This window comes from Lynx rufus, unplaced genomic scaffold (assembly GCF_022079265.1).
Source record: "Lynx rufus isolate CCGP_SWC_20201006 ecotype Redwood Valley unplaced genomic scaffold, mLynRuf1.p SCAF_4, whole genome shotgun sequence".
Lineage (NCBI taxonomy): Eukaryota > Metazoa > Chordata > Mammalia > Carnivora > Felidae > Lynx > Lynx rufus.
This window is the reverse complement of record NW_025814856.1, coordinates 42,341,561-42,365,630: the sequence shown is the minus strand read 5'-3', so window position 1 is coordinate 42,365,630 and position 24,070 is coordinate 42,341,561. Positions and strand designations below refer to the sequence as shown.

Below are 24,070 nucleotides of genomic sequence, written 5' to 3'. Positions count from 1 at the left end.
TTACCCTCACAATGTTCATGACTTCACTTGGTCTGCTTAGATAATGAGAAAAAAATATTTTTTAAAACCCTTTAATTGCAGAATCTCATATTAACATGTGCCATTTCCTTCTCTGCAATAGGTCTAGCTTTTTCCTTTGTGTCTCCATAGCAACCGTCAGAGTTCAGGTTGGGGATCATGCTAATGCTTTGCCTTCTACAACAGATTTTTAATATCCCTCTCACACATATCTTATTTCACCTATTTTAATTAATTAGATACATAGATTATATGGTTATAGTTAGACTACAATATCTGGTTTTATAATATAAACTATAACATGACTATAGTTACACACTTATAGATAATTACATCTGTCTGGTTTTATGATCACAACCACAAATTTCATGGTAATAACTTTCTGATCCAGAATTCATGAACATCTACTAGTGAATGTCATTTCAAACCTAAACTCCTGAGGCCAGTTTTCAAGTTTACATGCCTCTACTTTTGCCATTACTATGCTATAACACCTTACTTAATATCCCAGTATATCTAATGCAGACAAGTAAATATGGTACTTATAAATTTTGCATATACAAAAAAGCCATTTGCAAAGAATAAAAAGAAACAAACAAAAACAGCCAACACTCTTATCCACCACCCCACTGTACAAAACTCACAGTGTCACCGTGACCTTCCTGTCTGGTACAGAATCCATCCCTTCCCCCTTCCATTAGAGGAAACTACTATCCTTGTGTTTTCTTCTTTTTTTTTTTTTAATCTTCTTGCAATTTTTCTTTTTTAATTTTATTATTTGTTTTTGAGAGAAAAAGAGTGCAGGAATGAGGGAGGGACATAGAGAGAGAAGGACAGAGAGAATCCCAAGCAGGCTCTGTACTTTCACCATGGAGTCCAATGCAGGGCTCAAACTCCTCAACTGTGAAACCGTGACCTAAGCTGAAATCAGACATTTAACCAACTGAGCCACCCAGGGGCCCCCGAAATTGTGTTTTCATCATTGTTTGTTTTTCATTATAATTTACCACATATAAGTATCCTCCTAAACAATAATTTATCTTCCCATATTTTGCACTTCTGTTAATAAAATCATAGTGTATGTATCATTCTGAGAATTGCTTTGATTATTCAACATATTCCCAAGATTCATCAATTTTCACTGCTGAGTAACTATACCACCATAGGTTTACTCATCCTATCATGGATACACTCATGTTTTTTTCCAATATATTTTTAATACAAGCAATGGAATCACAAATATGCCCAATTGACACAGATGAGTGCCGCACACATGAGGAAGGAAATGGAAGAGCCAGGTTACAGGTGAGACCATCTTCCACTTAGGAGAGACTGACAAATATTTTCCACAGAGCAGGAAAGTCCACTTGCAATGGTAGTAGATTATGGAGCTTCACATTCCCAACTAAAATTATTACTCTCAGACTTCGTAATATTTCCCAACTTTGTGGGAGCAAATGCTTTTATTATGTGGGTTACAGTACATCTATTTCTGACTACTAATGGTGATGAGGCCATTCTCATACTTTCATTTGAAAAAGGTATATTTTTTCTATTTATCTATATCTTTTAAAATATTTTTCAACTATAAAGGTTTCACATCTCTTTGTTGGATTTATTTTCTGCTTCTACATTATTTTATCCCATCTTTTTTTTTTTTTTAGTTTATTCTGTTGCCTTAAGTTAATTCATGCATTTTCATCTTAAAACTATGTTACCTAAAAAGCTTAGATCACTGGGGGACTCAGTAGGCTAAGCATCTGACTTTGGCTCAGGTCATGATCTCATTGTTCATGGGTCAGAGCCTGGAGCCTGCTTCAGATTCTATGTCTCCCTCTCTTTCTCAGCCCCTCCCCCACTTGTGTTTTCTCTCTCTCTCTCTCTCTCCCTTTCAAAATATACAAACATTAAAAAATAAAAATAAAAAAGCTTAATGATTAATTTTCACCTCTTCTTTTCTAATGTATGTTTCTAAGATGAAATGTATCTGTCTAAATAACGCTTTGGCTGCCTCATGCGTGTTTTCCTATGTAGAATTGCTACCACTGTCACTTCAAAATATGTTCTATTTTCTTTTGCCATTTCTTATTTGACCTATGAGTTTCTTAGACAACTGTTTATTGATTTTCAAAGATATAAGGCTTCTCTAATTTGTTGGTATTATTGACTTCTAATTCAATTGCATTTGGGTCATATTTATTTCATAGCTAATATGTCATCAAATATTGAAAAAAATGCATTCTGCAGTTTTAGGTGCAATGTTCTATACATGTTCATTAGTTGGAGCTTATAATTGGCTTCTTTAAATCTTCTATATACTTACTGATGTTTTGTCTGCTTGAGCTACCAAAAAATGAAACATATTTTAGTATCTCTCATTATTATGATAGATTTGTCCATTTCCACTTGTACTTCTACTTTTGCTTCATATATTTTAATATTATATATGCCTAGGGAATTAATCTTCAGGAAGGCTTTTAAAAATAAATTCTAGGGGCACCTGGGTGGCTCATTTAATTAAGTGTCTGCCTTTGGCTCAGGCCATGATCTCAAGCCTCACGTCGGGCTCTGGGCTGACAGCTCAGAGCCTGGAGCCTGCTTCAGATTCTGTGTCTCCCTCTCTCTCTGCCCTTCCCCTGCCCATGCTCTGTCTCTCTCACTCTCAAAAATTAATAAACATTTTTAAAAAATAAAAATGAATTCTATTTTGACTAATATTAATTCAGACATTCCCATTTTGTTTTGAATACCATTTATCTGGAACACCATTTCCATCTTGTAGTTTCAATAACTCTGTACCCTTATGATTTAGATGTGCTACAAGGTAAACAATCCATACCTTTCTTTAAAGAAAAAAAACTTGAAGCATTTAGTGTATTTACTTTCATCTTCAATTAGTCATATATTTGGATTTATTTGTACAGTTTTTTTCTTTCCTTTTCTCACATTTCTTATCTTTTTCTCCTTCAAACAACAGGGTCTGTTTACCATTCATATTTTACTCTATATTTTTAATGTAATTACTTTATAAATCTTAAGATGCATACTTTACTTGTAAGACTCTAAATTCTTATCTAGAATAATATAAGGACTTTAGAATAATTTAAATCTAGTCCCCTGTCCAATTTTTTAGGATATGTCTTTTCATTGTTTGTTTTTCTGAGGTTTGTGTACATTCTCACTGGCTTCCAGCATAAAGTGTCCATATCCTGGAAAGGCAATGACTCTGAATCTCTTTAGTGTCTATAAGTCTGCAAAAAGAAATTGCCAAATAGAAGCTGACAACAGTTTTTACATAAGAATGGACTCTGCAAAGATTTTAGTTAGAATCAGGTAATGTGGGACACCTTAAGAGCAGGGAAAATAAGTGACCAAATGTGGAAGTTGGTCATCAGAGATCCCATGCTGTAGAGGCAAAATATGGTAATAAAGGAGTCACTTAATCTTCGTAGCAGTTATTGATAAAACACACCCTTAACAGTAAAGTAGTTTACAGTTTTCCATGATTATTATTTACAGAAAACATTGTTAATATATACCAATTACTGGCTATCCTCTCCCAAGGGGCACTCATATTGCTGGAGTAAAGTAGGGCTATGAGATTGGCTTTGCCCACCTGACAAACTATGAGAAGTTGCCTGTATAGTTTCTTGTTGGAAGCAATTATTGCCTGGTCTCTGCCCCAGATTCTTTGACCAAGGTGGTATAAATTTCACATGGTACACTCACAGAATGACGCTATTTCCAGTGGCTGGGACCTCCAAAAGGCTGCATGGAGAACACCTAGCCTAAAAAGCTGCCAGACCCACAGCCAACCACATAATCAGGGAATTAGCACTTGGGCCTGGAGAATACTTGTTGAAGCAACGAAATTTAGCCACATCTAACCAATGCATTTAGCTTGATTCTCATCTTATAAGGCAACGCAGACTCTTATTTTTTCCCATGTTAGATATAAGAATATTGAAACACAGCAAAATTATGTTGCTTTCAAAGATCATATTTAAAGTATCAAGATCTAGAAGATAACTTCCCTTATAATGAAACATAGGGCATATTTAAGCTGGTAATTAATTTATGAATGTGTTATTATTCTCTTCAACATTTCACTAAAATATTTGTAATATGGAATATCCATTGTAACACTTACTTGGTACTATAAATTCTATTTCTTCTGACATAGCAACCCCCAGTTTATTAGAAGCAAAGCAGCGGTATTTCCCTTGAAAATGAGATATGTGCCCCTCATTTGGGATCTTAAATGTTCCTGAGTTGTTAAACACAATTATCCGAGAGTCAGAGAGATCAAAAGTCTTGTCATCCTTAGTCCACATAAATCTGTAAGATAAAAGAAAAGTAAATAATCCTGAAAAATGAAAATGTATTTCTTAATTTTAAAGTAGTCATAATCAAAAGCACAACAATGACAAAACGAAGGCAATTTATGGTTTAAGAAAAAAAGATTTTTAATTGGCTATATAATAGAATACAAAAAAAAAAAAAAGCCTTAGAAGAGTCTGAGACATCTCACAAGCTGCTGTAGACTGAATGTTTATGTCTCCCCCAAATTCATATATTCAAGCCCAATCCCTTCTTGTAAGCGTATTTGGAGGTAGGGTATCTGAGAGGTGCTTAGATCATGAGGGTGGAGTTCTCATGAATGGGATTAGCAGCCTTATAAAGGAGACTCCAGAAAGCATTTCTGCTGTCTTAAGTCATGTGAGGTAACAGCAAGAAAATAGTTGTATATGAACCAGAAAGCAGGTCTTCATCAGACACCAAATCAGCCAAGGCCTTGATCTTGGTCTGCCCGGCCTCCAGAAGTGTGTAACAAATATGTGCTTGTTGTTCAAGCTACCCAGTCTGTAGCATATTTGTTATAGCAAGGTGAACTAAGACCAATCCACAAAAGAGCTGTGACAGCTGAGAGAACAGAAATTGAAATTAGGTTTTGTTCTGTTCTTTTTGAAACTATTTTAGCTTTTCCAACTGGAAAGGTATTTTACTAGTATTTCAAAGACTACTCCTTACAAACATATAATGTGTCATCATGTGTGTATGTGAAAAGCTCACTCAAAATTAAACAAACAAGTACTATTAAATGTGGTATTTCCTAACATTACTTTTAGACATATTAGAAACATATTTGAGACCACAATGAATATATAATTTTGGAAAAATTAGGTTTTCTAATTATTACAATGCTACTAAAGACAGTTTCTATGACTACATTATCTTCTGTCATATGATTACTGTATAAGTTACTCAATGATTTGAATTTTCTCCCTTTTATAAACAAATTGTGCACACAACCTTAACATATTTATTTTTTGGTTCTTATCTAATATTTCATTAGGACAATCTCTTCAAAGACTGATAGACAAATAGCATAAGAAAATTTTTACAGTTGTTGATAAATGTTACAGAATTGTATTCCAGAAAAAACCCTACACAGTTAAGTTCTCACCATAATATGTGACCACCTTGTCATTTGTATGGATGAGGCTCTAAAAAGCCTTTTTTAAAACAACCTTATCAATCTAATAATGACTTCCCAACTTGATTTTAGTTAGCATTTCATATATGAATTACCCATGCAAACTGGGTAATGTTTTAGGACACCATATTATTACACTAACCTAGCTGATTATTCTCTCAACAGGATTAACAAACATTCATGGCACACATATTTTTGTTGGGAGTACGCCTGCCCCCCACTCCACTCCTTTTACTCCTTTTTCTCTCTCTGTCTTATGTTTTATTGGCTTTACTTACAAAGAACACAGAGAATCTATTCTTTTAAATTCCAGTACGTTGACTGGGATTACTTTACATATACAGAATTAAACACTTCCACTTGGCAATATGCTACATCTTTTCATTCTTTGAAATCTTCTTTCCCGATCCTAGGCAGAATTTTGTAGTCACCACCCCCAATTTAAATCCTGCATAGGTCTTATTACATAGTATTTGATATTGTTTTTGTTGATGTTGCTACCACTAATTGTTAAGATTGCTAGATTATTTCCTTTTGCTAGTGTGATGAGATATTTTTTCCTTCTTGTTTCCTATTTATTTTCTAACTGCCTTGCATGGACATCTAATTAAGGTTTTTTAAAAAGTATTATTGGCCACTTATTGTAACCCCTTTGTATTTATAAAAGCTTGTTTTTTGTCCAGGGAATGAATATTCTTGGGTTTTCAGATAAAATAACAAATTACATAATAATAACAACAATAATAATAAATATTAATAATCATATTTTCTCGTATGTATAGATTTTATTTTCTTTTCTTACATAATTATATTGGACTTGGATCTAGGAAAATAAGAAATAATGTTACTAGCAGATTCTATTCTGATTTCTGAATTTATTATAAGTGCTAGTAGTATTTCATAATTAAACTCATTCTGATTACAGACACAGATAAATTTGATCATTAATAATATCTGACGATTGTGTATTATCTTTTGATACAATAATTCAGTTCATTAACATTAATATATATCATAATATTGATTGATCCATACTGATCAAGCCAGATGATCAACTAAATTCGTCTTCATTCCATACAATTCTGTCCACATTTACATATATTGATTGAATATATTCCATTTGGTGAAATACAGATAATAATGATAATTTAACATGTTAATGATTCATTAAGAATGATTTTTAAAATAACATATTATCAGGCAGTAATCATGAGAGCCACAATACAATTTCAAATAATTTTCATTAAATATGTACCTTCTTAATTAATATAAAGGAATTAAGCAAATCAATAAATGGGTAACTTTGCTGACAACTTGAGAATCACCTACATTAAAATCTAAAATTTTCCCTACAGCTTCTCCCACCTCATTCCCAATACACCCACATTTCTTTCTCCCTTCCAAAGTACAGGAGGTATTTTAAAAATCTTTCATCACTGATTATGATCACTTACATTAACAGTTATTTAACTAATAAACTACTAGATAAAAATATACAAGCATATAGCATTCTGCCATCCAGGATGACTAAATATTTCTATGATAACTTAAATATCAAGTAACGACCTATTCACTGAATAAGATATGTGTCACATTTAAGACTTGCAATAATAACTATGTATACAATGTCATGTATAAATGTATTAAGCATTTGGCTTAACAAATGTTACCTTTCACTAAGTAGAATAAAGGATGCTTTGGGTTTTGACTGCCTTTTTCACTTGTAACATAAGGAGTGACAGAATATTTCCACGGTGCCAGAGCCCATGGTAAGTATTTAACATAAGGTAAATCATTCAATGGTGAAAATAAATTCGACTTGCACAAGAACATATGTAAAATAGCCAAACTTTATCTTCATAGACATAGCTATCATTCTTTTGGCATGCTTACCTTAGTCACATGTAGATTTATACTCCAAAAAGCTTATAACAGTCAGAGTACAGAGAAGTAAAAACACTGTATGCATTGAACAATGATTTGTTTGAAAGAATACTCACGTTGGTTCTGGATTTCCTTTAGCTTCACACTCAATCTGAAAATATTCATCAAAGGGAAAGGCAACTTGCACTTTTGACTGTTTTATGATGGTTGGAACCTGCTGAACTAAATATCAAAATATGTATGTAAAGAACATGGTCTGCAAAAACTGGGTGAGGTTAATTTAGCTATAACAGAAACAACTGAAATACTTTGTAGGGGAGGCTGGCTGGCTCAGTCAGTAGAGTATATGACTCTTCAGTTCAGGGTTGTGAGTTCAATCCTTATATTGGATACAGAGATTACTTAAAAATTAAATCTTGAAAAATAAACATGCTTTCTATATTGGTAGGTAAAAAAACTATAAAAGAGTGAAAATTACAGAATAAATTTCACTTCCTCTTTGAACATGTATTTAATTCATTTTTCTGAGGTGTGTGCTCTTGGGTCATTAAAAAAAAAAATTCCAGTAGAGTTAACACACGGTGTTATATTAGTTCAGGTGTACAATACAGTGATTCAACAATTCTATGCATTACTCAGTGTTCATCGTGATGAGAGTACCCTCATCACCTATTACACCCACCCTTTCCCTCACCTCCCTTCTGGTAACCATCAGTTTGTTCTCTACAGTTAAGAGTCTGGTTTTTTTTGTTTGTCTTTTTCCCTTTGTTCGTTTTCTTTCTTAAATTCTACATATTACTGAAATAATTTGGTATTTGTCCTTCTCTGACAGTCTTTATTTCTTAACGTTTATTTATTTTTGAAAGAGATAAAGAGTGGGCATGTGCGTGCATGAGGTGGGGGAGGGGCAGAGAGAGTCAGGGACAGACGATTGGAAGAGGACTCAGCAAGCCCCATATGGGCCTGGAACCCACAAACCATGAGATCATGACCTGAGCTAAAGTTGAATGCTCAACTAACTGAGCCACCCAGATGCTGTGACTGACTTCTTTCACTTAGACTTATACCCTCTAGATCTATCCATGTTATTGCAAATGGCAAGATTTCATTCATTTTTATGGTTGAGTAATATTCCATTACGTATATACATATGTGTGTGTGTGTGTCTGCACACACAGTAGTACTGTGCATACACGTACTACTTCTTCATCTATACCACTTCTTCCATCTATATCGAAGGATACTAGGGGTGCTTCCATAATTTGCCTATTGTAAATAATGTTACAATAAACACAGGGATATACATATCTCTTCAAATTCGTGTTTTTGTATTCTTTGGGTAAATATACAGTAGTGGAATATCTGCATCATGTGGGAATTCTATTTTAACTTTTTTGAGGAACCTTCATACTGTTTTCCACAGTGGCTTCACAAGTTTGCATTCCCACCAACAGTGCATGAGGGTTCACTTTTTTTCCACATCTGTTGTTTCTTATGCTTTAGATTTTAGCCATTCTGACAGGTGTGAGGTAACATCTCACTGTGGTTTAATCTACATTTCCCTGATGATTACTGATATTGAGCAACTTTTCATGTGTCAATTGGCCATCTGTACCTCTTCTTTGGTGAAATGTCTTTGTCTTCTGCCCATTTTTAATTGGATTATGCAAAATATATTTACTTTTAAAGAATACATACATTTACTGCTACCATTTCATTTCACGTTGCCATATATGTTCACTTCATTTAATCCAGAATAAAAGAACAATTTGTAAAGCAGAAGAAAGACTGCCATATCATTACAACTTTAAAGTCTCTATTTTTATTTTTTTTTTATTTTTTATTTTTTTTAAATTTTTTAACGTTTATTTATTTTTGAGACAGAGAGAGACAGAGCATGAACGGGGGAGGGTCAGAGAGAGGGAGACACAGAATCTGAAACAGGCTCCAGGCTCTGAGCTGTCAGCACAGAGCCCGACGCGGGGCTCGAACTCACGGACCATGAGATCGTGACCTGAGCCGAAGTCGGACGCTTAACCGACTGAGCCACCCAGGCGCCCCAAAGTCTCTATTTTTAAATTATTGACATTTACTCTATTTGATGTGTGTATATATTTTTAACTTAGTCCAATCATTTTGACAGTTGTTTTTTATTTATAGTGTTCTAAGACATTATAATTAATATACTACTTTTACTACTTTATTTATTTCCATTATTTTGTCATCACTTATTTGATAATTTTCTTATTATTTCATTTTTCTGTTTCCAGGTAACATGTACTTCCATAGATATCTTCAAGAATATGAATTTTTCCTTTATTGAATTAGTGACTTATGATAAATTTCCAGACATGGACACAAATAATATTTATTCTGGATATATGATGACGTCATTTCATAAGAGGACATTTATTACAGACAAAATGGGAGTACAACAGTTGCCATCATCCTTGCCACAAATGAACACCAGTATTTAAAAATGATAAAATATTTTGCTAATTTTACAAAGGAAATTATAACCTGCTCATTTTCTCTATTTTTATTTCTACACGTTGCTTTTGTTAATGAGTGTTTTTCCCTAAGTTTGTTTATTATTTGTCATTTCCCATTTATAAATTTTCCTTTCACTATTACTGGGGGTCTGAGACTAGGTTTTTCTCCCTTTATGGAATTTAACACTAATAATCATCCAAAAAATACATAATGGTATTTTTAAATAGACTCTACATATTCAAGTACTCCTGGTCTTGTGAAAAACTTGGTGTGTGTGACAAGTTAAATAACTTTCAAGACAAACTTAAGGGGCGCCTAGGTGGGTCTGTCGGTTAAGCGTCTGACTTCGGCTCAGGTCATGATCTCACAGTTCATGGGTTCGAGCCCCAAGTCTGGCTCTGTGCTCACAGCTCGGAGCCTGGAGCCTGCTTGGATTTTGTGTCTCCCTGTCTTTCTGCCTCTCCCCTGCTTCTGTTCTGTTGCTCTCTCAAAAATAAATAAACATTTAAAAAATTGAAAAACAAAAAAGGCAAAACTTAAAAATTGGGCAGAGGACTTTGTCTCTCCTCAAGTGAAGTAGCCAGATGGCATTTTGGAGAATTGTGTTTATAAAATAAATATATTAATGCTAAAGATACAAATATGGATTATGTTTTAAAGGGGGACACAGATTTATGTAAATGTCTACTATCAGGGAGCAGTCAACAGTTTTCAAAGTGATACATTACCATTTTAGTACAGTTCTTACGTTTTCTAGAAAGGAAGGGGACAGCACAAAAATCACAAGGAAGTGTGAAAGATTCAGCTGCAGGAAATTGACTTAGGCAAATATGTTTTAAGAAAAGCAATTTGTAGAAAGGCACTGAGCCTGAGTTTTTAAGTAATATTCCACAGTGGAGTTACAAATAGGACACTAAACCCTGTGACATTTAGCCAGGCCCTGAGTCATTCTGTTTTTTCATTTGTAAAATTAGGGATTCAGACTAGATAAATTGCTGGTAAGAATTTCTGGTCTTGGGATCCCTTTACATTCTTCAAAATTATACAAGACCCCACGGTGCTTTTGTTTGTGTGGGTTATATCTAACAATATTTTCCATATTAGAAATCAAAACTGAGAAATACTTAAAATGTTTATGAATCCATTTTAAATAATTGTATATGTTAAAATAAACACCTATTTTATCAACAACACTAAATATAATGAGGATGGTGGCAATGTTCTTACATTATAACAAATGTCTTTAACATCTTCATAGAAGGCAGCTGGATTCTCATGTATATTTCCACACTCAATTTGTCACACAAGTTGTTTGGCTTAAATATATGAAGAAAATCTAGCTTTACACAGATAATGTACTTGGAAAAGGGTGAGATATTTTATCATCCTTTCTGATGATTGTGGACATTCCAAAATATACACCAGAACTTCACAAGTGGTAGTTTCTTAAATATTTACTACAATATGGAACCTGAAAGCATATCAATGAGCTTTTCATACTCTGTTATATGAAAATGTTTTACCCATGGGTTCCTTTTTAAAAAGATTTTATTTTTTAAGCAATTTCTACACCTGACATGGGGTTCAACCTCACAACCTCAAGATCAAGAGTTGCATACTCCACCACTGAGCCAGCTAGGCACCCCTATTCATGGGTTCTTTGTAATCCATGTATAATTTTGTAACATCATATGATAATCATTTGGGAAAAAGATACTGGTTCACTGACCCTGAGAGGGCATTGGTCCTGTTTTAAGCTTTGATGGCCAGCCTAGAATAAATAATTCAAAGCTATTATTTCCAATTCTAAAAAATAATTTTGGCTTAATGAGTCTGATAACTCCGTTTTACTAGTTTAGGGACATTAGCCCAAGTTTAGTCTTTATCCATTGGATATACATAAACATTTCAACAACATGCAAAAAACATTCATACCTTCAGTGACATTTGCCTCGTTTCTGACTGCTGCTATTTCTAAATAGAGCAGGTCTCAAGCTTATTGCAAATTCACATTATTTAAATTATATTACAGTTACAAAGGATGAGGGATGATGCACAATAGCAACAGTCCCTAAGATATCAGCTAATAACTTGTGAACAACTTGTTTATTAGAACATTACTCTTTCTTAAATTTGCTAAGGTTGTAAAGTCTCAGCAATAACTAATTACTCAGGGAATGGAACTAATAACCTTTGGGTGTTTATAAGAATATATATTCTACATTATAAATCCTTTCCTCCATAATTAGGCCAATTACAGAGATACCAGACTCGTTGACATTCAAATTGGATACCTGCCTTCATTGCATCTGCTAGTAACTGCTCTAGAGTACCGAAATAAATGGATAATATTCAGTTGTTCTGAAAACATGTCATTAATATTTTATAACAATTGTTGTCTAAGGACATTAGAGCATGAAAATGCATAAGCAATTGAGACAACAAGAATAAAAATGTGTGCTATGGATTAATAAAAACTTTCAAATTCTTTACCACTGATGAACTAAATGAGAAAAGATGGAAATTTGAAAATGTATATTCTAAGAGAGTATGGTCAGGAATCTGAGTCTGAAATCTCAGGGCATCTTTGTTGCTACTGGGGCGGTGGTGGGGAATATAAAATTATTAACCCCTTTCTCACAAGGATCACCAAGCACGTTGCTCTTGATTTGGGACTGCACTCAAATCAAAAGAATCTACTGAAGATGAATTATTTCCAGCTCTTGAACAGAATGTTTACAGTGAGGCTGGTATATATTGTGTATAGGCTCAGAGTACATCCACAGAACAGATAAGTGGAATTTCTTAGGAAGTAAGAATATTCAAAGAGAGACTTGACCCTCTGTCAAAGACACTGGAGAAGGGATTCTCACTTAAGGCTGAATTAATAGGGTAGGGCTGCCCAAAGTGTGTGATGTGAAACTGTTGTGTGAAGTAATTTAAGGCAGCTCTCAGAAAAATGGTTTAAAACCACATTATATTATACATTCAGAGACTTACTTCCTTTTCTATTCACATTCAGACTGGGTCATTCAGAAGAAAAGTTTTAGTTCAGAGTTAGCACTTCTCTTAATGTTTATTCAGCTTGCTGAACTCGTCTAATTGTCTAGAACTTAGATGATGTGCGAAGATCATTTCCAAAGCTAAGATTCAATTAAACAAGCAACGCCTCTTGTATTATAAATCTCCAAATCACATATGGAAAAGACAGCAGGGATAATACAGGAAGCATATGGATAAAAATATTTAAATAACCTCTCAAGGGTCTTTTGTATCCCACGTCCTTATAATAACACAAGACAAATTCCCCAAATCTCTACATTATGTAGCTGATACAGTATCACGTAAACTGCGCTTGCAGATATATTATTTTTTAACCAATGTACGTTATGATATACATTGCCATAAAACTACTGACCTCTGGATATGAATTCACACTATTGAAGGCTCTACATTTTCAGAGTTGATATCATCTTATATTTTTAGTTGTATAAAAATGGCTTTTTAATGTTTTCTGAATTGACTGCTTTCATTCTTTTCTTAATGTTTATTTACTTATTTTCAGAGAGAGAGAAAAGAGAGAGAGAGAGAGAGAGAAAGAGAAAGAGAGAGAGATAAAGGGGGAGAGAATGAGTGGGGGAGGGACAGAGAGAGAGGTAGGCAAAGAATCCCAGGCAGACTGCAGTGTCAGCACAGGGCCCATCCCATGAAGCATGAGATCTTGACTTGAGCCAAAATCAAGAGAAGGAGGCTTAACCAAATGAGCTATGCAGGCGCTCCCATTGTTTTCATTTGTAAATATACGATCATTTTGAAAAAAAAGATACCAAGTGTATTCAGTTTCTTTTTATCATAATTGGTTTAATACCATTAATTTCTGAATCACAACACTCCTCAAAATAAACTAAACCTAGAAAACTAACAGCTGTTGATAATAGTGAAGAATATCTTTGACAGCAAAACACCTGATCTATAGGTCATGTTTCTTGTTAGGTGACAAGTTTGCATAAGAGGCAAAAAGCCTTAGCTGCAAAATAATTATAGCAAGCATCCAAATACAAACCATCCAAATTTTTAAAAAGACGGTGATGAATTCTGATGACAGACTGCGGGAAAATAAATAGAAATATGATAGAAAAATCACATCCTCAAGCTACAAGTATTCTACTTAAAAATGAAAATGCAAATGAAATTCCATAAAGTAGGTATTGAATGCTGTCACTTTACCTGAAAGTGGTATTTCAATGGCTGTGGAGAATTTGAACAGGAAACAAATTAGAGATATGATTAATCCTCTTCCACCTATCTCCATTGCTCTTCAGGAAGGAGGCAACTCAGGAAGAATGAAAATTGTAGTGTCTCCTTTTACTTTTGGTTTAAAGCTGAGCAGAGTGTAGTTCACCTGGAAACCCAAAAAGAAACAGAAAGACATATAATTTAAGCTCATATACTCTGAAACAACAATATAGTATAAATAAATGTTTCTGTTGCAATAATTTTCCCCTTGATGAAACTGTTTTCTAGTAACTCCACATAATATAATTAGTTTTGCTATGTGGTTTTTTTTGTGTTTTTTGTTTGTTTGTTTGTTTGTTTGTTTGTTTTTTAACACAGTTGGTATAGGCTATACTGCAAACCACAGGCCATTCCAATGAATTAGGTTTTTCAGCCAGAGGAGTTTTTTGCTTCAAAGCACTCAAGGAAACTCGAATGGGGGTGGGTGTCAGGGACTATGAGGATAAATTCATTATAAGCCATTTTGTTCAAAATGTGGCTCTTTTTCAATCAATTCTTTATAGCAGGCATCTAACCCCATTTGAGTCATTTATGAAACATCACAAATTTACTCTTTGATTTTTCTGGCAAACAACTTTTCACATGCAAGGTTATGACACTAATAAAAGGTGAACAGCAAGATATAGGGAACAGAAAAATGAAGGACACATGCATAAAAACCCCAGCCACTTTAACTAAATTTCACAAACTTGGGGTTTGCGCAAGCAGAAAATAATGTCTTCATTTACTTTACATTTAAGCAGAATGTTAATACGCTCCATACTGTATAGAAATAAACACTAAAAGGTCAATTTTCCTTTACGTTCTCATACCATTACAATTTTTTTTCTGAAACGCTGTGATAGTAGACATCTAAACACTGTTTATAATGCAGTTTTAAAAGTAAATTTGCTCAAAATGTGATTGTTCTCCAAATGTATCAATTTCTTTTTCCATAAAAACAAACTATTACTGTATTTATTCACTTAGAACTGGTACAAAGAAATTAATGAACATAGAGTCAGACAAACTATCAAATCTATATTTAATTCCAAGTATATAGACTTTTTTTAATGTTACCTCAACTTTTACCTGAAGAGATCATGCACTGGCATCTTTCATATATGCATAGTATAAAGCACTATACATTTAAAATAGTAACTGATGCTGCTGTTCTGCTGTTTTATTCATCATTTTGAAAATCAGAAAATATAAAATCCCGCTTGTGTTTTAATTTGAGGAAAGTTATGTTGATTACAAAGGAAAAAGCTCCCATCCCACCCCACCCACTTGCACCACAAAATGTTGAATTAGAGTAATGGCTTTACTCTGCGTTTTCTTTCTTTTTTTTCTTTAAAAAAATTTTTTTTAATGTTTATTTATTTTTGAGAAAGGCGGGGGGAGGGGCAGAGAGAGAGAAGAAGACACAGAATCACACGTAGGCTCCAGGCTCTGAGCTGTCAGCAGAGAGCCCATGCGGGGCTCAAACTCTCAAGAACTGCAAGATCATGACCTGAGCCAAAGTCAGATGTTCAATTGACTGAGCCACCCAGGCACCCCTACTCTGCGTTTTGTGATCTCAATTGATCCATCTATAAAAATGGGAACTGGGAAAAAGTTATTTTTGTGTAGTTCAGAAAATTTCCCCAAATGAAAAATAACTTACATTGGTGATAGAAAATATTCTCAAATGTATCATTGCATTGGCATCTACTTTCTTGATAAAATGAATTATTCTCATCAACAAAATGTGGAAAATTACTTTATTTATGAAAATCAGAATATTGCCTAACTATAAAAATTGAGTTCTGCATATTTGTACAAAGGTGGGAGATATTGAACCATATAGCTATTACTAAGATGAAAAAACAAGAAAATACTAATACCTTGTCCTTTGAATTTTCCTTTTCCTTCTCTCTTCTTGAAATACTTTGATCAGAGTCATCTCAATTCATTATTTATGCTTATATGTCACTCTTTACCTATAATCTATCACTTAATATTCTGTCCCATTAATATTCAATGCTAATTTCACTAAGGGCATTTCATGTATTTGTTTAATGATCTTGTCCTCTGTTAGTAGGGAGAAAGGCTTTCAAAACCATGATGCTTTTAGGCGACCATATTTCCATATTCATACATCACACTATACTGAAACAGAAAATAGAAATACTAGATGGCCACGTAAGTGACTACAGGCTCAATTTCCATTAATTCCTGATTTAGGCTAGTGAGCTCAATGGTGTCTAATTGCCATAGTAAAATAACTTGCAGGCACTAATTGTTCAATAGTGATGATCTGACTTAGGGAATTTTAATGGTTTTAACTACATGGTCTTGATGAGAGAAATTCTCTCCCATTCTCTCTCTGCCACATTGAACCCTCGACTTAAAATAAGGCTATAAATTAAGAGACATAACAATAACGACACCAACAGTTTCCAGAATATGGAATGGTTAATTCTGTATCTAACCTATTCCCCTGCAGGGATTAGCTTCAATTCACCAGAGACTTCGATGTTAAGCGGTTGTTAGATAAAAGTCATTGGAAGTTAAAATGTGACTCCTTGCAGGCAAGACTCCATTAAGTGATGATGATAGCCCCAAAACAGCTTTCATATTAAAACAGGAATTCCAGTCATAATTTCATTGTCAGAATGCAAAAGGGCATACTATTTAGTAATTATGTTTTGCAACAGTAAGGTAGCAATAACATTATATTCCCATTTATCTTTCTTCAAAGAATGTCAACCTAATGCCTCACATCAGGCCTCAAAGATAAAGACAATTATTGGAACTTAGGGTAGAAATGACAGTAAGACTAGAAGAAAATAACACTAGAATATTTTGAGGCCCAATCACATAAAGCTGATGGCTGATTGCTTATATTAATGACATTAACTCAGATCCAAAAAAGAATCAATGAATTTTCATGGGTTTAATTTTACTTCTATCCTAGCTCATCTTTGGGAAGAAGAAAACCACCTCTGACATCTAACTCAAAAGAATCATATACGGTGTCATGTAAAATTGACCCTTCTTGACTGCCTTAGCTTTTAAAGCATGACAGGAGGATAAGGATTAAGAACACAGGGGTGCCTGGGTGGCGCAGTCCATTGGGCATCCGACTTCAGTTCAGGTCATGATCTCATGGTTCATGAGTTTGAGCCCCGCATCGGGCTCTGTGCTGACAGCTCGGAGTCTGGAGCCTGCTTAGGATTCTGAGTCTCCCTCTCTCTGTGCCCCTCCCCCACTCACACTCTGTCTCTCTCTTTCTCAAAAATAAAGATTAAAAAACAATTAAAAAAAAAAAGAACTCACTGGTTCTGGGACAGAACAGAAACATGGACAGGCATGTTCCCTGTATGGCCTAGTTCTAATTCAACAGTAAGGAAATCAAGTTCTTTGTTTCCCCCCACATAATAGCCTCTAATACACATACATCATTAATATTACAAAATGACCTCAAAGATCCCTCTTATGTTTTTAAAATAGCTCCACTGTGGTAAATCTAGGAACAACTTACTCTCCTAACTTCAATTCACCTTCTGCTTTAGGGAATGGAAAACAAAGTTGGCTTCTCCTATGTCCATTCTACCTCACCTACCAAGTACATGCAAAGATCCTGGGGCCCACAGGTCAGCTAATAGGAGACAGTGATGTATAGTGAGGGCATAAAAACATGAAAAATGGAAACAGAATATTGTAGGCTCATAAGCCATCACTTACTACTGATGAGGGAGCATGTGGTGGGCTGAGGACAAAGTGCAAGCTAGTACATCCATGTGTGTGTGGGATGTGTGTGATATTCTTCAGGCACCCCTGGCTGCCCAAGGACAAAGGAAAGCAAACAAAACAAATGGCCAACTGATAGAAATCACAGTCATACAGGACCTGGGTCACCATCAGTTTACAAATATCTTAGTAAATTACAAGAAAAAGGAAATCTTATCAATAGCCTAATCTGCAGAAACCTATAGACTCAGTTTTCTGGAGCCCCAACATCACCCGTCCATAATGATATGGGGAACAAAGGCAAGAAGGAAACGGCAGGTAAAATCAAATATCCTCATAACCTGCAACCCATTGACAAATACTTGAGACAAATACAGAGTATAACATTTCTCCAGGAACTCTCTACCATCCTGATGTTAATGACTTACTAGAGGGAAAGCAACCTTAGCATGACCATAGCAAGGCCTCAGTTAACTTAGGAGTCCTCTTTAGCATATCAAAGTCCCTCTGGAGGCCTCCCTTTTGAGTCGACCTCTCTTCTCCGTAGCATAAAACCAGCCATTCTTCACAACCCCAGCGCAGTTCCTTCTGCCCATGGGTCCTGTCCCCATGCTTTAATAAAATCACCTTTTTTGCACCAAGGATGAACAAGCAATCCTAAAATTTGTTTGGAGCCACAAAAGACCCCAAACAGTCAAAGTAATATTGAAGAAGAAAACCAAAGCGGGAGGCATCACAACCTCAGACTTTAGCCTCTACTACAAAGCTGTAATCATCAAGACAGCATGGTATTGACACAAAAACAGACACATAGACCAATGGAATAGAAAAGAGAATCCACAATTGGACCCACAAATGTATGGCCAACTAATCTTTGACAAAGCAGGAAAGAATACCCAGTGGAAAAAAGACAGTCTCTTTAACAAATGGTGCTGGTAGACGGCAACATGCAGAAGAATGAAACTAGACCACTTTCTACACCATTCACAAAAATAAACTCAAAATGGATGAAGGACCTGAATGTGAGACAGGAAACCATCAAAACCCTAGAGGAGAAAGCAAGAAAAAACCTCTCTGACCTCAGCTACAGCAATTTCTTACTTGACACATCTCCAAAGGCAAGGGAATTAAAAGCAAAAATGAACTACTCGGACCTCATCAAGATAAAAAGCTTCTGCACTGCAAAGGAAACAATCAACAAAACTCAAAGGCAACTGATGGAATGGGAAAAGATATTTGCAAATGACTTATCGGATAAAGGGCCACTATCTAAAATCTATAAAGAACTCACCAAAGTCCACACCTGAAAAACAAATAATCCAGTGAAGAAATGGGCAGAAAACATGAATAGACACTTCTTTAAAGAAGACATCCATATGGCCAACAGGCACATGAAAAGATGCTCAACGTCACTCCTCATCAGGGAAATACAAATCAAAACCACACTGAGATACCACCTCACACCAGTCAGAGTGGCTAAAATGAACAAATCAGTAGACTATAGATGCTGGAGAGGATGTGGAGAAACGGGAACCCTCTTGCACTGTTGGTGGGAATGCAAACTGGTGCAGCCGCTCTAGAAAACAGTGTGGAGCTTCCTCAAAAAATTAAAAACAGATCTACCCTATGACCCAGCAATAGCACTGCTAGGAATTTACCCAAGGGATACAGGAGTGCTGATGCATAGGGGCATTTGTACCCCAGTGTTTAGAGCAGCACTTTCAACAATAGCCAAATTATGGAAAGAGCCTAAATGTCCATCAACTGATGAATGGATAAAGAAGAGGTGGTTTATATATACAATGGAATACTACTTGGCAATGAGAAAGAATGAAATCTGGCCATTTGTAGCAATGTGGATGGAACTGGAAAGTGTTATGCTAAGTGAAATAAGTCAGGCAGAAAAAGACAGATACCATATGTTTTCACTCATATGTGGATCCTGAGAAACTCAACAGAAGACCAAGGGGGGAGGGGAAGGGGGAAAAAAAGTTACAGAGAGGGAAGGAGGCAAACCATAAGAGAGTCTTAAATACGGAGAATAAACTGAGGGTTGATGGAGGGGTGAGGGAGAGGGGAAAATAGGTGATGGGCATTAAGGAGGGCACCTGTTGGGATGAGCACTGGGTGTTGTCTGGAAATGAATTTGACAATTAATTACATATAAATAAATAAAACATTTTTAAAAAAAGAATAAAAGAAGTACTCTTAAAAAAAAAAAAAGAATTCTTTCTTGGTCCTCGGTTCTGGACACTCCCCCAACCGTCACCCCAAAACATTATCACTACCATGTGATCTTGGGCAGTTTATCCAACAACGTCTCTTGCTCATCTCTACAAATGAAGAGTTTTAGCCCTTAGGAGGGTTAAGTGAGGTAACGTATGTTTAGCACAGAATAACAAATGACATTTACTACTAGTACTGACAGTTGATAATTTTGCTGTTACTGATAATTAGGGTACAACATCCAGGAATAATATTCTGATCCAAAGAGTACGGTTAATTTGTATGACTTCTACAATAGCTATAACATCTAACTACTGAAAAAAATAAGACTATTCACTAAAGTACTTAGTGGTGAAATGATATAGATTTAAAATACTCTAAAATTTTTTTAAAGGGTGGCGATGTGGTAGATTGATAACAAAAAGCTTCATTTCTCCTCCTCTCCATGTCTCCACGTGCTTTTCATCCAACTTTCCAGGTTCTCCCACCAAGAAGCTCTTTCCTAACGTCTTGAATCTGGCTTAACCAAGAGAACGAGCTCTGAGCTTAGGCCTCCAGAAGAATGGTACATTCTTTCTCTCTGCCTCTCTCTCTAGCTGCTCAGCTAGACTGCTGGACGATGAGAGACATTACTCCGTCACCCTCTGTAATTCCTGGCCAATAGGCAGGCAGCCACTAAGTGTGAAAGGGCAGCCCTCTTAGATGAGCCAGCCCCAGATGACTTGCCGGCTGCATGTAACTGCAAAAGTTGGCTCAGCCGGTATCGATCCAGACTGGTTAAAATCAGCAGTATCACCCGACAAGTCTCAGTATATGCCACCCCCAGATACAGCACCCTTTGAACACCTTCTTTAAGCTGAAGGAATTTTAGAAAGGGCAGTGCGAGAAGGATTCTGAGCTTCCTCTGACGTAGGTCTAAAACCCACCTGTGAGAAGTGCTCTCCCTATACCTGGAGGGAAACAGAGCATTCTTACCTCTGAAGACAGAGGGGCAAGGAGATGAATCTGAATGAGCAGACCTTGCTAAAGGTTTCCACAGCACTGGACACTCAGCCCAGACTCCTTCTCTTCTATTACACTTTCCACAACTTTCTGCTCTTCATAAAATCTAGCATTAACATGTTTCTTCAGCTCCTCATTTCCTTCTGAAAATTTGTGTGTCACATAAAGCTTACTTTAATAAATTTGTATGCTTTTCTCTTGTTGGTCTGTCTTTTGTTATAGAGACCAGCCAAGAACCTAAAAGGAAAGAAGGAAAAAAGATATTTTTCCTCCCCTACACACCCAAGCACACAGTAGACTTAAGAACAACAGTAAATGGGGGCGTCCAGGTGTCTCAGTCAGTTAGGCATCAGACTCTTAGTTTCAGGTCGGGTCATGATCTAACTGTTCTTGAGTTTGTGTCCTGCATTGGGCTCTGCACCGGCAGCATGGAGCCTGCTTGGGATTCTCTCTCTCTCTCTCTCTCTCTCTCTCTCTCTCTCTCTGTCTCTCTCTCAGTAAATAAACTTTAAAAAAGAACAACAATAAATAAACTTTAGAAAAAAATAACAAACACTTAATACAAATGTTTCTTGTATTAAATTAATCTGCTTTCACATGGCATGCAATGCACAAGTAGCTAACTGATGTAGGGAAAAAAGAATAAAAGAATTCCTACCATATGGAGAATTGCAGAAACTGTGTAATATATGCATTTAAGGATTCTTTATACTACTCTATTTTGGGTATGTTTTAACATTTCTATATAAAGACATTTATAATGTGGCCATTCAGTCTGTTGAAATCAGAAGTAAGCCTAAAATATTTCAGTACAGTAAGGAGATTTCTTTAGCAAAAGGTAGACTACATCTACTGGCATACTTTTAGCATGGAAACAGAAAATAGCCAGAAGGTGTCCCTTAAGGCTACCATGCTATCAGACCTCTTCTGTTGCAACTACATTCAGAAAAATCTGAGGTCCTGGGGCACTTGGGTGGCTAATCGGTTAAGCGTCGGACTCTTGATTTCGGTTCAGGTCATGATCTCTCGGTTTCTGGGATCAATCCCCATGTCGGGCTCTGTGCTGGCAGCACAGAGCCTGCTTGGGATTCTCTCCCTCTCCCTCTGCCCCTCCCCCGCCTTCTCCCTCTCTCTCTTTCTCTCTCTCTCTGTCTCTCTCTGTCTCTCTTAAAATAAATAAGCATTTAAAAAGTATTTTGAGGGGCACCTGGGTGGCTCAGTCAGTTAAGCGTCTGACCCGACTTTGGCTCAGGTCATGATCTCACGGGTTGTGAGTTTCAGCCCCACAATGAGTTCTGTGCTGACAGCTCAGAGCCTGGAGTCTGCTTCGGATTCTGTGTCTCCCTCTCCCTCTGCTCCTCCCCTACTCATGGTCTGTCTCTGTCTCAAAAATAAATAAACATTAATTTTTTTAATTAAAATAAAAATAAAATAAATAAAAAGAATTTTGAGGTCCCTTTGAATGTAAGTGTATGTGTGTATATGTGTATGTGTATGGCCATATCCATTCATATCCAGCACAAGTTCATCATAAATACAATATTTGATCCTTATTGCTTTATGTGTTTGTAATGTCATGGTCCAACTAAAGGAAATAGCCAAATTTACAGTAATTATTTATATCTGGGTAGCTATTAGTACAACCTCTGGATGTCTTTTGGTATTTTTTTATGCTTTGATTCTTAATTCACTGATTTTATATAATGTTTCCATTGGAGTCTGTTAAATTCCATTAATAAAGTACAGAAAGGCAAAGAGAAATAAAATGTGGTAAGAGTACATAGTCACTTTGGACTATTATTTACATTTATGCATATATGCTGACACTCTAAACTGAACAGAAACACAAATGATTTTAAAAGTAAGCATCAAAAGGTCTTCAGCTATTGTTACTATGTTCTGAATAATAATAATTCCTAATAACCACTTGTTTTTTATACTTGACAGTAATGGTGTCATGTTTACTCAAAACCTTTGACACTCTGGTTTTCTAATGGTCCCATTGTATCATAAATCATTTTTTTCCTTTAAGCAAATGAGATACCACAAATTTATATTCCCGAATTCCAAAATAAAGAGATTCCTACTTTCCTGTAAAATAAATAAAATCTGATAGTGTAGTGAATGGACCAAAAGCAGCTTAAAAAGGCAGCTGGTTGGGAATAGTAAATTTTATCTTGGTGACATTTTTCACATCTTGGCACCTTCTGTCACTAATTATTCAAAAACATGTTCAGGTGAATTTTCTCAGGGGCAAAGACAACAAAGCAAGTCTAAAGAAAAAAAAAGCAACTCTTAGGGTCACTATGTTTAAAAACTCTCATTTCTACAGCAGCAGCTTACACAAAGCAGCCATGTCAGCGACAGCCTGTCTGCCATTTCTAAAGAAGGCATGGAATGTAAACAGCCCCCCAAAAGTGCTGTGTCGACATTCCTGTTCACTAAGAAACAGCATTAAGTTGTTTCAGACACTATGAATTTCAGAGATCAGAATTAACTTCATGCATGCCAAATCATTAAACAACATTTTTCTCCTCAGGAAGCTTGAAATAGACCAGCAACTTTTATTATAGTCAGCAGGAAGGGATATATTATGATACTGACATCCAAATTGTAGTTTTAAAAATAACTCAATGGATTTGTGTAATAGGCTGGGACAGTGCTATGACTTGGAATTGTTTAAATTTTTATTTTCTCCTCACACTAAAAGGGCTTAGGAATCACTGAGCTGTTACGAGCGAGTGTCTCATATAAGGCCATTTGACATTTTCAAGATGGGATAGATGTCACCTTCGCTTCCCTCTGACCTCAAGTGTCCCTTTACAAAACTCGTTCTAGAGCGACTGTCAGGCCAGGGTAAACTATTCCCTGGATTCAGGAATTAGGTTTTACCGGGAGGAAGACCAGCACATTTCCATAAGCCTAAATCGTGATCAGAAT

The 24,070-nt window shown here is 35.7% G+C and overlaps 1 protein-coding gene across 1 annotated transcript in view; it reads right to left on the bottom strand.

Annotated features, from left to right (window-relative positions):
- The window catches only part of CHL1 (cell adhesion molecule L1 like), an 82,351-nt gene extending 68,147 nt beyond the window's left edge, over nucleotides 1-14,204 (bottom strand). The window contains exons 1-3 of the mRNA XM_047097092.1: nucleotides 14,120-14,204; nucleotides 7,516-7,621; nucleotides 4,169-4,356 (exon numbers count right to left, since the gene is read on the bottom strand). Coding sequence (XP_046953048.1) covers nucleotides 4,169-4,356; nucleotides 7,516-7,621; nucleotides 14,120-14,204 — 379 coding nt within the window. The remainder of the gene's footprint in view (nucleotides 1-4,168; nucleotides 4,357-7,515; nucleotides 7,622-14,119) is intronic.
- Nucleotides 14,205-24,070: the final 9,866 nt, after the last annotated feature.